General features: G+C 39.7%; 1 protein-coding gene across 7 annotated transcripts in view; it reads right to left on the reverse strand.

The window, feature by feature from the left end:
• REV1 (REV1 DNA directed polymerase) overlaps nucleotides 1-15,508 on the reverse strand; it is a 100,953-nt gene that overhangs the window by 12,638 nt on the left and 72,807 nt on the right. For 6 of the 7 annotated variants that reach the window (XR_003609389.2, XM_028103829.2, XM_028103831.2 and 3 more), the window contains 4 exons: nucleotides 12,749-12,857; nucleotides 9,101-9,229; nucleotides 6,632-6,786; nucleotides 4,085-4,204 (listed from right to left, as the gene is read on the reverse strand). Coding sequence is in view for 6 of the 7 variants with exons in the window: in XM_028103829.2 (XP_027959630.2) it covers nucleotides 4,085-4,204; nucleotides 6,632-6,786; nucleotides 9,101-9,229; nucleotides 12,749-12,857 (513 nt within the window). In the remaining variant the exon portion in view is untranslated. The remainder of the gene's footprint in view (nucleotides 1-4,084; nucleotides 4,205-6,631; nucleotides 6,787-9,100; nucleotides 9,230-12,748; nucleotides 12,858-15,508) is intronic. The other variant, XM_028103830.2, reaches the window with a different exon arrangement.

Genomic DNA, 15,508 nt, shown 5'->3' on the forward strand with positions numbered 1-15,508 from the left:
ATCTTGTGGGAGAGCTGAGTGAAGTTGGCTATGCTGGCTCATCACTTGATCATTCTTTTTTTTAAGATTTTATTCATTTGTGAGAGAGAGAGCGCGAGCGCACGCACACACAAGCTGGGGGAGCTACAGGCAGAGGGACAGGGAGAAGCAGACTCTGCAACTCTCCGTGGAGCAGAGAGCCCGATGCGGGACTCAATCCCAGGACCCTGAGATCATGACCTGAGCTGAAGGTCCAACCGACTGAGCCACCCAGGTCCCAACGACCATCATCCTTCTAGCAGCTATTCTCTGAGTGGTCTTCAGTAGAAGGACAACTGGTCTAGTCCAGGTTCTGCCAGGAGCAGCTCTTAAAGCAATTACATAGGACACAGAGTTAGGAGGCTGTCAACCTTACAAAAGATCTATGGCCGTGGAGGTGGGCAAGACAAGTTCAAACCAAGAAAAGTCATTCCCTCGTGGAAGAGATGAAAGGTGTTAAGGGCAATGCCTCTCATCTGTGCCATTTTAAAGTTCAAGTAAGAGAGAACAAGAAAGAATACAAGAGTCTGCTAGAACAAGAAAGAATACCAGCGTCTGCTTTAACATCACCAAAATCTGCCAGAGGAGTACCATTTACAAAAAGGTGAAATTCTAAGTGAAACCCATCTGAGTATTTTTCAAGATGGAGAGGAGAAACCCAAGGTAAGAAGCAAATCATACAAGAGGCTGGCCAAAGTCAGACACTCTAAACACCGTCCATCGTTCAGGAAAGGCTTTTCATCTCTGTTGCCCCACTCCGCACTCTCAAACTATGATCATGATCTTTCCTTTGGAGATCTGGGGAACTGATACATTCTCACTGATTTACAAATCAGTGAGAGGCACTAATCCTGGATTATTTCTATGTGTGCTGGCGTGGGGCAGCAGAAAAATGTATTGTTTTTGAGAATATCTTCAATACAGTGGAACAGAATTATTATTCGCTAGTAGGTGCCAAAGAAAGGCTATCATATCAAGTATCACCAAATTAACCACAATCAACCTAATCTAAGTAAACTGTCCCTGTGGGGAGGAAGGAAAAGCCCTGTCCGCTGCAAGCTCATCTAATGAAATGCAACGGGCCTGAAGTCAAGTGGGGGAGGGACGCATGTGGGGCGGTGGCCCACCTCTAACCCCTACTATACTGAGTGGGGAGGAAAAATGAATCAGCACCAAAAAGCCTCACAGGGTTTTTTGTTTAATTGCCTGCCTCATGAAAGCGTTTATAAGGAAAGGACGCACTTCTAAGGACACTCAAATTGAGTGCAGCCACCTCAGAAGGAAAAAGTGAAGGAAAACATGCTAGCTTAGAACCAAGCCTCCGAGAAGGAGAGAAGAAAAAAAAAAAAAAAGGATGTGGAAGCTCCTGGTCAAGCCACTGGGACAAAGACTTGCTTTCTGTCCTTGAAGGGAACTATTACTCTCAATTAAAAACAGCCAGTAATGTCTCCTCCCCTGGCATCCAGACTTGACAATACAGCAGAGAGACGGAAGAATAAAGTTTTAAAGAGGAAGGTTTGCACCATCTAAATTAGCACCGTCCAGTAGAACTTTCTGTGAGTATGAAAATGTTCTCTATCTGTGCTGTCCAATCCAGTAGGCACTTGCCACATGAGGCTGCAGAGCACCCAAATGTGGCTAGTGCAAATGAGGAACTGAATTTAATTTTATTTGACTGTAATTAATTTAATTTGAAATTTTACTGGCTTCACTTAGGTACTGGTTCCCATTTGAGAACAGTGCAGATCTTTATGTCCACCTGCACAGTGGTGGTGCTTCTCTAAGAATGGCCGGGGGCCCAAACCCAGCGCGGGCTGTACCAGGTGCAGAAGGCCCTCAGGGTAGGGCACATGCATGAGGTGAAAGGTGTGGCAGAGATCCAAAAGAATTCATAGAAACAGGTTATTGTATGTAAACAGTCAGTGGGGATGATCCTTTCTATCATTAAATAAACAGATCTCATTAGGTAATTTATTTGTTAGCATAACATATAATCATTATTCTGTAGTCCCCTAAAACATGAACTTACTTTTAGTCATGTGTTCTCTCCTGCTTGTGTAGCTATGATAATCGTGTATACTGTGCTGGACACACTGTGTGCCAAGTAAACACTTATGGGCACAGAGGGCCAAAGAGAGCTTGTAGAGGACAACAGGTGAGGTGTATTTATCCTGAGTTTCTTCTGGCTTCTTGGTTAGAGAGCAAAACTTCCCCAAAGCATGTCCCACAAGATGTTAATAGGCACTATATATTCATCTTCAAATATCTGTGGGAAATTACTATTTTTTAACAAAGATAAATAGGTTTCTTTATGGTAACATTCTCAACTTTACTAAGCGGGCCCTCTACCAGGGATGGTTCCCGAACGCATGTGAAATCTTTTTTTAAAAGAACAGCCTGTGTTCTGTAGATTGATTACAATGCCACCTTCCATACAGGCCTAACAGCAGCAGAAGGTGACATTCTGCGTGCCTTCGTGAAAGGTTCTCAATCTAAGATTTTGGGAATTTGATAAAAGTCAACAGACATATGGAAATCACATGAAGAATTCTGGGTGGATACAACCTGGTTTTGAAGAAGAGAGGAGGCCACATGGGAGGGTGGCTCGCCAGAGGGAGCCAATCTTGCTGCCCTCCCACTATATTTCAGGTATCGCTTAGGAAATTCAAGGCAGCCTGAGCAAGCTAAGAGAGATGGCTAGTATAGGAAGTCTGGACACATAGTTCACGTGCAGCTTTAAATACACTATACCAGTTCCTTCTTATAGAAGTCTGCAGTAAGATGTGTTATTAAAACTTTAAATTGTACTGTCTAATAAAGTAATTTGCTAAGCCTGATTTTAGAAGGTTAATTATTCCCTCCAATTTAATCTCAAACTGACCATCAAAATGTCCTATTTCACATTTCTAACACTAATAACATTCTTTTAAGTTATTTACTAGGGGGTCAGGAAGCTTTACAACTCACCTACCATAAAATGGCATTTTGGTCATTTAATATTTGATAGCCTGTAACAGAAATTTCTAAGTTGCTTCAGATATACTATTTTAGGTTTAAGAATATGCATCTAAAAATGATCACTAAATCCACTTTTCACACGCAAATGAATTAGAAAAACAACTTTCATTGAAAATGTATGGTCTTGAATTTCCCCACCACAAATACACAGGAGCTTTGTGAAACTAACACTGTGTTTTTTAACAAATAGGATGATTATCTGAAACAGTTATCAAGGATTACTGCATGGTTTAGAGAAATTTCTTAGAAAGAGGTATCTACCATAGCAAGCAAATCTAAATATTTAATAACTGTGAAAGGAACTGTCCTGTAATTATTAATTGTGAAATGAATTGTCCTACACAAAAAAATTACATCTCCTCAAGGTCCCAAAAGGGCAACTGTTTTTCAGTTATAATTAATTATATTTGATGATTTCTCTATGGAAACATTTTTACAAGCCAGGTTAGCCACACAGTAACTACACAACAATATAAAATAACTAAAGATCCTGGCCCTTAGCGGAGAAAGGTGGAGACGGACATTTTACTTCTACCTCTGAGTTAACAAAACATAATACTTCGTCTTTAGGTTTTATTCTTCTTAACAGGATTCATACATTTTCTACTTTTAAGGCTATTTGCTTACTAAACTCAGAAACCTGTCATGAGTTCATCAGTGTAATTTTATAAACAGAGGAATCGATTCTCAGGGCTTATATTTGGCCTAGAAATACACAATTTCAATTATGATTTATTTAAAGGACCAAAAGTCAATTTCATCATATTTTCTTTAAAATGATTTCTAGGAATTCCCTAATCTTGCCACTTGAGAAATATTTAAAGTAAAATATGTGAGAAATAGAAGTAAAAGGTAACATTCAGGTCCTGATTAGTCAACTGAGGGGATTAATCATTGAGGAATTCCAAATTCTGTTTCTCATGGCACTCAATCATGGATAAAAAATTTAATTCATGTTTCGGAAAAGAGAGTAATGTTGTAAAACTATGAAAAGCATTAACAGATGTTTACAATAAACCAAAGTTAAAAAGCAAAGATCTGTATTTACCTGGCAGATTACTAACTAGCTGACCTCTGATAAAATCATCAACTTCTTCTGGTTTTAAGTGGTACTGGCCATCTGGTTTTGCTTTTCTAGTTGCCATTCTAGCAAGGAGAATATTAGAACCTATAAAGTTAAAAAAAGAAAACAAAAAACGGTTTTCAAAAAATATTCACACTTATTTTTAAATTTCTTAACAAAGACATCTACAGACAGGTTACCTACCAAATTTCTTTCAAAAACAATGAAAATAATTTGCAATCCTGGTCATTTCAAATACAGTACAAAACGGGCAGAATTTTGTTAAATAGGACATATTATAACCTGCATTGATACTGGATAGAGGTTTCCCTTCGTTCCCAAACTGGGTGTCATTTCAACATCCCCTACCCTGGGGTAAAGGAAGGGAGAGAGCAGTCCCTAACCTTATGTTCAGAGATGCAGGCATTAGGGGCAACGATCAGAAATTCCATCATCCTGCCAACCAGTGCGTCCAGACTGAGCAGGGAAATAAAGCCAAAGACGTGCTACTGGACAGGGGGTAAAAGGGAGCCCAAAGAACCCAAAGTCTCACTATATAATCAGAACATGTACAGTGGGAACGGAGGGTGGAAGAGTATCACAAACTGATGGTGACAGTAAGGTCCCAGGTGGGGTGTGGACGTGGGGAAGTCAAGCAGACAGCGGAAAAGGCTAAAGGGGACAGAGACCGTGTCAGGGCTCTGTGAGAGGAGGATGTTGAAACTTAGGGAAGACACAGAAAGGACATGGCTCGGTTTTATGGAAGACTTACGTTAACAACTATGTGCTTTCCTAGGGTAAATGTGTAGATATTCATGAAGAGAAAAAGTTCTGCAAAGTCACACCAAAATGATAAAAGGGTGAGTTGTGGAGAGGCAAAAGGGGCTGAGGGGTGGAAATATCACGTGGGATTTTCATTTTAATTGCGTGACTGAACTTAAAAGAATGTACTCATATTGTCACACCTCTGAATTAAAAAGAAGTACGATTTAAACAACTAAACCCATGCCAGATACTGGAATACAGTAAATAAGTCCTAAACGGACGCTGGAGAAGGATCTGTAGGCCAAACACAGGGGAGTAGCAAGGCAGGCTAGCTAGGAACTGGAGGAATGCTATGAAAGTATTAATAATGTTTTCTACTTTCTGTATCTTACGATGTTTTGGTATCTTAAAACTCTTGCTGGCTGTGGGGAGATGGTCCTCCCAAGGCTAGCCAGTTTCTAAGGACAGCAAACAACTACCTCCCTTAGGAGTGCACCTATCACATGCAAGCCAGCCACCCTCAAACATCTCCTTATCAAGCTCACACACAACGACAGTATTTTCCTGCCCTAAGTCATCCAGGCAGGGTACCGGGCAACTAGAATTCCCCGCTTATAACCCTAAGACCACAGGATTATCCAAAATAGCAAATCCAAAGCTGTTTACTCCACTCTGTCCAGCTTTTCCCACAGAAACCCCAATAAGGACTCCGGCCTAGGATTTCCCCTCACTCCTTGCTTCTGCCTCCGGACCAAAACGGGGATTCCCCATGTGGCCCTACATGGCACAGCAAGCCCTCTCCTCTTCTTGGCAAGTCTAAGGAATAAAAACCTTTCCACAGCACTGGCTGCTCTGTGTCATCACTCAGTTCTCTCCATAAATTAAAATCCCAAGGGTACAAATGAGACAGGGAACTTCAGAGGAGGAAGGATTTCTAAATGAGAATGGAGGAGGAGTGGTTGGAAATGACAATGACAAGCTAAGAGGAAGTTACATCTATCTCGCAAGCCTGGGACGTACAGAGTACCGGAGAGAACACAAGTAAAGAGGTATCCTGGCAGGAGCTACTGTGTACAGCGTGTTCAGAAAGGGGGAGGTGACTCAGGGAGGTAGAGCTACCCAACAGAAAGGAGGAGGTGACTCAGGGAGGTAGAGCTACCCAACAGAGGGCTCCAGAGGGTGCAGCTGCAAAAGCCAACACAACAGGGACAGATGATGTGAGCAGATGAGGAAACTAAGTACAAGGATTAAAGATGAAACAGACAAGGGCTGGGGAGAGAGCACACAATCACTGAGGGCCATTGGTTGATAAGGGTGACTTCTGGAATTGAGGGTGAAGACAGCACTGGTCGAGCACTCCAGGAAGCTGAAGTTCCCAAAGTAACTGAATTACAAGATTCACAATAACATTTAACTCCAAATCCCCCCCAACCACCCTGCTTGAAAGGCGGCTGTGGCTCACTTAAAAAAAATATGTTTACAAATACTGAATTCACTTCTCCCCATTTCTGAAAACTAGAAATACTCCAACTTGTTTATCCCAATGACAGTATCATCATCAACCAATTACTTGCCTTTCTAACACTTCCATCTCACGTATCGCACAAATGTGAGTGATGCTAAGAAGCGTCTTAGAAGTCAGAGGCCTATGCGGTACGGTAAAAAAACAAAATCTAAAAAATCACTCGTAAAGATTAAACGATATTCAATGATCACAAGGCAATGCTTTGAGTAAAATGAAGAGTACAAGATAGGCTGGATACTAACCAATTCCAACAGAGGCCGCACATTTCGTCTGGTCTTTGATTTCCATGCGGACAGCATTTGCAAATTCATCAGGAGTAAGTCTGGTCTCTGCAAGGATCTCAGTGATGTCTACCAGTGCTTCATCACAACTGACAGCTTCGATGTTATGTGTGTAGCTGTCGACACAAAGCAAAGGCAATGAATCACCCGGGAGCTTGCCCTCGAGGAGACACAAATGTGGCAAAGCCGAGTCTTCCTCTGGCATCTTTCTTCACATTTCCTTGTAACACTTAAAATGCTAAAAAGTATTAGCATTTTAATTAAAGTGGCCCAAGTGCCATTCTTTAGTCACCTAACTTTTAACTGCAGAATTAATTAGTATTTTCTCATTTTCCATATTAACTACCAAAAATACAGCAGAAATTCTCATTCCAGTTTCTCTATGCTAAGGATACCTTTGTAAAGCTCTGAATAGTTGAAAAGCAGTGGGCAAATTAGAACTGTCATAACATTTAATCTAAAAACTGTTCAAAACACAGTTTACCAGAATCCTAAACAGATAGAAAAGTCACGTAAATCAGTCAAATAAGTAACTGATAATCTCCTAAACAAAAATACCATGTAAATACCTTTTACTGTAGCAGGTCTAGGATACAGGATATAAAGGCTAGTCACCCCCAAATACCTATCTGAAAGGACACCAACTACATTCCCTGAACGTGGAAATACGGTGGGTTTTGGTCATGATCTTCTGACACAAAGGACTTGTTTTAATTAAGCTCGAGAAGAGGAAAAGGAAGAGCAGAGCTGTCCTGTGGCTCCAAAACTAATTAAATATGCAGACCACAAATGGAAGGCAACCAGAAAGGCCTCCAGGTCAAAAACATACCTTCAATCATCTACATGGTAACGTATATTATGCCTTATCTCACCTACATCTTGCTGCAGGTTACAGTTCGGAGTAATTGGCTGTATTCATTTAAGAATAAATATCTGTCTGTATCCATTCAAGAAATGAGTGTTTCGTTTACACTTTAAATAAAGGGTGAAATCTGTAAGAGCAGAAGGGTATACCTGACAGGAGAAATTCTACTTCCCAGTGAAAGGTGCCCCGAGGCCTGGAGAACAGGAAGCCGAGGCAGGATTTCCAAAGGGTGGTAGGAGAAGAACACTGCATTTTTCCCCCAAGCACAGCGACGTGCCAAGGTCAGCGTCTCCACAGACTAAAAGAATCTCAGGGCTAGTATGTGTCATGGATCTCTTTCCAATCCTCCCGATGTGAGATTCAGGCTGGTAGCTGCCTGAATGCCTCGCTACTCGGAACGCAGAACATGGTAGTACCACTGCCCAGCTCAGTCATCCACTCCCAGCACTCAGCTGGATGTTTCTATTGACCTCAACTCTGGAACAGGATTTAAAAAGCATACTTTCCACTTGGTAACACCAACATTTCCACAGGGGGGATCTTAAGGACACCTGTGATTATAAACGGCTTATCACTCAGCACTCAGACCGACATACTAATGCCAGGTAACTTCATCTGTTCCTTTTATCTTCTCTTTCCTGCTCAAGTAGAGACCGGATCTCGTTTCTCTCCATAGGACCAGCTGCATCAACAGCTATTTGTACTTAACAGATCCTCAATAAATATTCAAAATAATGCATAAAAAGGGAGAGGAAGAGGTGAAGACAGAGGTGCAAAATGTATCTCTTAGAACATTAATATACTCCAAGGTCGACAAACCTTGGCCTACTATCCAGATGCCTGTTTTGGTAAATAAATATTTAATGGAACACAACCACACCCATTCACTAATATATCTGTCTGTGGCTTTCACTTTCTACAGCAGAACTGAATAGTTGGAACACAGACCTTATCTAGCCCTTTATAGAAAAAATATGCTGACTCCTACTTTAAAGCATACATGGCCTGCCACAGACTTATTTTAAAATTTGAGCTTTGAATATTAAATATACCCATACTGTAAATAAAAGTTAATCTCCTTTTCTCAATCCAACTAATCAACCATGCTGAAACTACTACTAAAAACTAACTTTTATAAAAACTAACTTTTGGCATACCTAATGATTTTAGAAGATAAATGGTTTTAGAGTCTCCACTCGTTGACCCATCAGTTCTAATTATAAACAAAATTATAATTCAAATGTAATAAAAGAATAACCAGGTTAAAAAATGCCAATTCTCCGTCTGTCTGGTTCCAGAGGAAGAAAACGAGAGCCACGGAGTTGAAGTTATACAGACAGAGAATCAGTTTCCACTGACGTCAGGAAGCAGCGAACAGTCTGAGCAGTGCCAATATGTCCCTTAAGACTGAGCTACCGATTACTGGACTGGCTGAGGAAAGGGTTCCTGAGAGAAGCATCCAGCAAAAGTGGCCCTGACACCCCTAAAGAACACCAGACTCTCTTCACTGTTAGATAAAAGAAGTAAAGGAGGAGACATGGAAGTGACCACAGTGTTGGCTGTACCTTGCCAGTGTTTCATACATTGTTCGTGCAACTTCCTTATATGCATGAAAATCATATGGAACAGCTTGAAGGTTGGGACAAAGTTGTTTAGCCTGCCCAAAAAACATTCCGTTCCTGATGCCAACTTGTCTAGAGAAAGAATAAAACACAATGGAGGTTATACTAGGAATAACTTTCAGATGCTCAATCAAATATCAAATGTTGATAGTATCTCCCCATGCCACTAATATATAATTTTCACTTAATTCTCATTAGGGATAAACAACAAGCATTAAGAAAATTGTCAAGTTTGATTTCCCCCCAAAGGAAAATTGCACAATGGTCTGATGAGTGTAAATGACATGTGTAGATGTGCCAAAATGTTACTAAAAGACCAGGTTTGGCTCTTGTCTGTATCTGAAGATTTCTCCTAAGACTCACACCTCTGGCCCCTTTGCAGAGATGCCAGCATGCCATATGCTGGTGATATCACAACCACCACAGAGCAGGAATATGCTGTCAAAAGAGGTTTTCTTCCCCTAACGCATGGCACGGTTTGGCCAGGATTCATCCCCCAAAGACAAAGAATATAAATGAAAGAACTACACAAAACAGTGCTATGTAACAAACAGACAAAATGTACTCATCCTATTACCACCCAATTCCCAATTGACCAATTCCATGCTCCTGAAGTGGCTCCACAGTGGTTGAGATGCCAACAGCATTGTATATGGTAGGACATTACTCTGGGCAGGAGCCAGGGTTCCAGAACTTTGAGGGACCTAATTGAAAATGGTATATTTTAAATCTTTTGTGTGTCTCAATGCCCCACATTACCTTTGATATTTGGAGCATTCAGCACAAAACTATAATCATGGAATTATACATAATTAGTAAAATTCCATTTGACCACTCTGCAATGAATCAAGAAAAAAATACTTTAAAGTAAAAACACAAGCGAAATAATAAGCACTGTTTCACCAGATCACATACGCCTATGTAAATACACCAAATAGTTATTCTATACGTTCATTCAATAAATATTTACTAAGTGCTTACTTAGTATGGTGCTATATACCCTGTTTGGAGAAACAATATATAAATACTAGGCTTCAATTACTCAGAGGTCTCTGGCACCCTCCCCATCTCAGACCACCACTGAAAGCCAAGAAGGAAAAGAATCCTCCAAGTTATTCAGAGGTAAAGGCAAAATCATATGCATTTCTTATGGGCACCAAAACAGTAATAAATTATGATTGCAAAGCTCCCAGTAAACAAGAAATATCTAATAGGAAGGAAAAGTGACAGTGAAAGAAGTGATGAATGATAAACAGCATGGTGAAGAAAATTTTTTCATTCATTCAACAAAAATTTACGTCTCCGGCATTTTGCAAGGTGGTAGGCAAAAGATGGTGAATAAAACAGACCCCATGATGTTCACAAGGACTACCCTGCACTCACCAGCAAAGGATAATAGTCAATGGACCTTATTTTGTAAGGCAGGGAAGTATATATAGAATAGTTTTTGAAGTCTATATAGAATTACATACAGTTTAAGACATTTTCAATAATGCTGGATATATAGGTTCAGCATGCAAAAGCTAAGCTTATAAATTAAAGGTAATTATTCTTTTTTTTTAAAAAGGTGTTATGTAATTGCTACCAATACCATATTCTTATATTTACAATAATTTCACTTTCATATTTTTTACTTACTCAAAAATTTTCAGGGTCGTATTACTTAGCAAAAGATAATACATCTACTTATGTACTTGTGCATACACATACAGCTTGGAGAGAAATGTTTAGGAGCCACCAGACACTAAGGAAGTTACAACAAAAAAGGAAAACGAAGAGATTTCCTGTAACTAAGGGAAGGAAACACTCTGAGTTGGTAGTTAGGAAACTGGATTTGTTTCATAGAAAATAAATGAATAAAGGCAAATACACAACAGATGGAAGTGACTTTTGCTACGGTGACTTATCTATTCCTGTCAACTAGGTCCCATGCAGGATAAACTACCAATACTTCATCAGTGTGTGCTGCAGAAAGAGATTATTTGCAGGTTTACACTGCACATGTAGGTTACTGTCCATTCAATATGTTAATATGTATCCATTATCAACTAAGAACAGTAAAGTGTCCTTACAAAATCACTTAAAAATGATTGATCTTAAAAAATATGATTTGAGGATATTTGTATATCATTACCTATTCATCCGCGTATTTACCTTCTCAATTATGTATAAAGCTTTGCTCTTTCTGATGAGTAAACCGACTAACAGTAATGTATATTCTAGCCTTTGTATATACATCCTACCTTTCCATGATTTCTACCATCTCAGGTGCACACACCATCCTTTGCAGACCCACTATTAGTCTGTGTCTATTGGAAACTCACCATTGCATAAAACTGGGATGATCATCCCCACAATCAGGTCCCATTCCAACCCCAGAAACATTTCTCTGATGCAACTGTGAATATACATATTTTAAAAAAATCTTTTCACCTAAGGAAAATATAATTATGGGACAGCCACACGAAAAGGTTATCCAAGAACTCTCTTCTAGAGATTTTCATTATCAACAGCTTTCTACAAAACGAAAATCACAATTAAGAAATGAAACTCCATTGCTGTGGGTTGTGTGGGCCTTTTTTCCAACTTTCACTCAAATTCACTGTCATCAGTTTATGTATCTCCTTAAAACAATCGCACCTAGGTGGCTTGCTGCACAGTATTTGGCCCACATATCGTCACCCCAATTATTTTGTAATACATTCAGCTTGACAATAACTCTCTCTGATGCAATATGACTGCAACATCCAAACACCAAAAGAAGCCTAGAGCCTAGACAAGCTGTGGCTATTTGAGTCCAAAGCCCTCAGGAAGAGGAAAATACCTTTACCCTTGAGGCAGACTTGCTATCCGTCCCCTGGTCTCCCTGCTGGCCAGCACTCAGCTTGGGGGTGCCGAATGAGAAGGGACACCCTTCAGGCAGTACACAGAGGGTGGGGCTTTCACTTTACCACCAGCTGAGCAGAACTTAAACACTGACAGAGCATTCCTGAGCTTCAACACGCCCTCCAGATATGAACACAACTGTCTAGCCACCAGACGCACACGTCGTCACACCATAACTTAGCCTTACTGAGCACAACACAAGATCAAAAATATCTAATTCTTTAATTCCATGCTTCAAAAGACAATGGTTTAAAAATGACAATGTCCATGGGGCGCCTGGGTGACTCAGTCAATTAAGCATCTGCCTTCGGCTAAAGTAATGATCCCGAAGTTCTGGAATCAAGCCCCAAATCAGGCTCCCTGCTCAGCGGGGAGTCTGCTTCTCCCTCTGCCCTGCTTGTGCGCGTACACGCACGCTCTCTCAAATAAATGAAAAAAAATCTTAAAAAAAAAAATGACATCCAATTTCTTTTGGTTTCCATTGTCGGACCTACTGATTCATCAGGAAACTAAGGTATTTATTTAAAGTTCTCTAGAATTTGTGAAAGGAAAAAAGAACTGAAGGGATGAAGCCCTGAAATATTTCTTCCCATTACATGTGTGACACAGCCCTGACTGGCACATTTGAATCCACTTCAAAAGCATCTGTAAAAATGATTAAGTAAATTATTTATAAGGATTACAACACACTTAATTTCCACATACCTGGCTTCGTAACTACAAGAGGCAATTTCAGCCTTTGACAAAACAGAATCAATCCCATTTGCTTGTGCAGAATCTTGGTTCTCCCACAAAGATGAATCTGGTATCTCTGCTTTAAAAATAATAAAATTTAATGATTATACAACATTAAAAACTTATTTTCTTTAACTTTCATTCAAGAAATATGTTTTCCATTCCTTTCATATACAAATGTTTAATAAATTCCAAATATAGTTATATCCATTGGTACTGGTCTTCTTAATAAAAGAAAACCTACAGCTCTAAAATGGTTTGCTTCCATTATATACTTCACCAGCGGTCAGACAAAACCATAATAAATTCAAAGTGTTCCGTTTTAGTAAAGGCTTGTGTTTTTGTTTTTTTTACAAAATATATCAAAAGATAAATATAAACTATCCCTTTAACAGTCTCTTGAGATGAAAAAGGACGAAAAGTTATCAGGACGATCAATCCCCTCCTATATTCTTGAAAGGATTATACATCTCCCTGTAATGGGAAACAGTTAATGGAAAATATACATTTCTCTGAATATTCTTTGTTGTTTCTTAAATAAACTACCGGCAAAACTGAAACCCACTTAACACCATGCTCAACAAAACACCAATTTCCTACAAGTCATTCAGACAATTCAGTAGGTCTCATACCATAAAGAGGTTTCATCCTAAATTTAAGATTTTTCTTTTGAACACACATAAGGTAAAAGAGCTTCACAACACTGACCCCTTCCAGTAAATTCTACTTTAATGGATTAACAACGCATACTGAATTAAAAACATTCAAGTGTGATCAGAATACCAACTGCTTTACAGAAAACGCTAGCCTGAACAGTACTACTCACGAGTATTTCTTAATATCCAAGCCAAATTTACAGCTTCACACAAGATTATAAAAGCACATATCTCAAGAGCACTGACTATATGCCACTTTACTTCCTTTACCACCTTCAGCTTCACTAGGAATTGAGAAAGATTAAAACACAACTTCGGTTCTTGGTCTTGGGATATTACTACGTTCCAAGAATATAATTTTAAAACCTATATTCTTAAAACACAATCTCAGCCATAGTTCTAATACAATGAACAAAAATGCCGTTAGTAAAACAAGCCAAGATACACCATTTCAATTAATTCTAGACAAACCTATTTTGAGTACATCGTAACAGTACGTAACTAGCAAACCGAGTATTTCTTTTCTGCTTATTTCACAGATACAATGTTCCCTGAGAAATCAGCCAAGTCAAAGCACCACCAGAGACACATGGCAAAGTATCTAGCTTTGTGGGCTAAAACAACTCTTCCTGGTTTGACTCCAGAAATTGTCAGCATCTTTTACTCAACTATGCAACCCACACAAGTATTTTTGGATTCCGGCACCCATACACACAAACCATAAAGACAAATCAAACTGTAAAGACTGGTATCTTAATGGGCTCAAATCCCACTTGCCTCAAAAAATTAAAACAGCAGAGCATATAATATGAGCCATGATTTCTGAGGTATTATGATAAACATATGCTATACCATGACAAATTAAAAACAGAATGCAAAGCAGACTTCCCTGTTTTTCTGAAGCATCTCAGAAGGCTAAATATCTGCTTTCAGAGTCCATTATTCTAAGCTGAAAATCTGCAAGAATTTCAGGATTGTCAGTATCACAGTTCAAGAGAGGGTGCTACTAAACCAAACAACAAAGAGAGTTGAAGCTTGAAGAGCCACAACCAGCTGCCTTGCACAGGTGTAACCATGACCTTATGCCTTAAAAGCTGGGGACCTAGGGTACTTCTATTTGAAGGTCTAGTCAAATCATCTATGACACTTGTCTTGAAAATTATAGAAAAACCATGCTTGAGGTGAGAACAGTGTCTGTGGTCCCTGGGCTCCCAATGCCCTGCCTGAGAGGCACCACCTCATGTTTCTCTTCACTGGGCCGGCTGACCTTTTCCACAGGGCGGCAGAGTGCGTGGATCCCTCCACGAGCGCAGTGAGTTGCTTCAAGGGAGATTCAGGGAAATTCAGGGACACACTGTCCTCACTGGAGGGCAAAGTAGAGAACTGCTCATCAAAACTTGACAAACTAGACGGGCACATGAAGAATGTGGAGGAACGGTTGGAGAAATCAGAAGTCAGGACCCAAGTCTGTGAAAAAGAAATCGCTGAGAATAAATCTATAACTAACACGATTTTAAAAACTGTTGTTCTTTAGAACGAACACTGAAGCTGTCGAAGGGATAAGAAAACATCTGCATCCTGGAATCCAGGAAGAGGTAAAAGCCCCAACCACAAAATCTTGAGTACAAATGGATTCCAAATAATGAGACCATCAATGAGAAGTGTCACTGCTGAGTATGGCTCAGGAAGCAGCTTCCAAAGGAAGTCATGGATGGAGAGCCCCTGGTTACACTGGTCCGTTTAGACAAAGAGTTCTTGAATATGACGAATAAGAAACTAAAGTTTCTACCTATAAAGGGCTGAAGATGCTATCTGTTCTAATACTTTGCCTAGACATACAAGCCAAAACATCAGAACTGAATTTTTTTTAAAGCTAGCGTGCAGAAGCCAAAAAGGTTCTAATTCCTAAATTGATCCTCGATATTTTAAAATTTGGTGTCATGAATGATAAGGACCCAGAGAAAGATCAGGGAATAACAAGGAAAGAAGAACAAGGGCACTGAAAAAACAAGTTCTAAGTACAAGGTTAGCTGCAACCAAACTTCATAATAAAGGACAATCTGTTCATTTTATG

The sequence above is a fragment of the Eumetopias jubatus genome, unplaced genomic scaffold (genome assembly GCF_037043125.1).
Source record: "Eumetopias jubatus isolate StellerSeaLion01/CBP00866 unplaced genomic scaffold, mEumJub1_p1.0 scaffold_9, whole genome shotgun sequence".
NCBI classification, from domain to species: domain Eukaryota; kingdom Metazoa; phylum Chordata; class Mammalia; order Carnivora; family Otariidae; genus Eumetopias; species Eumetopias jubatus.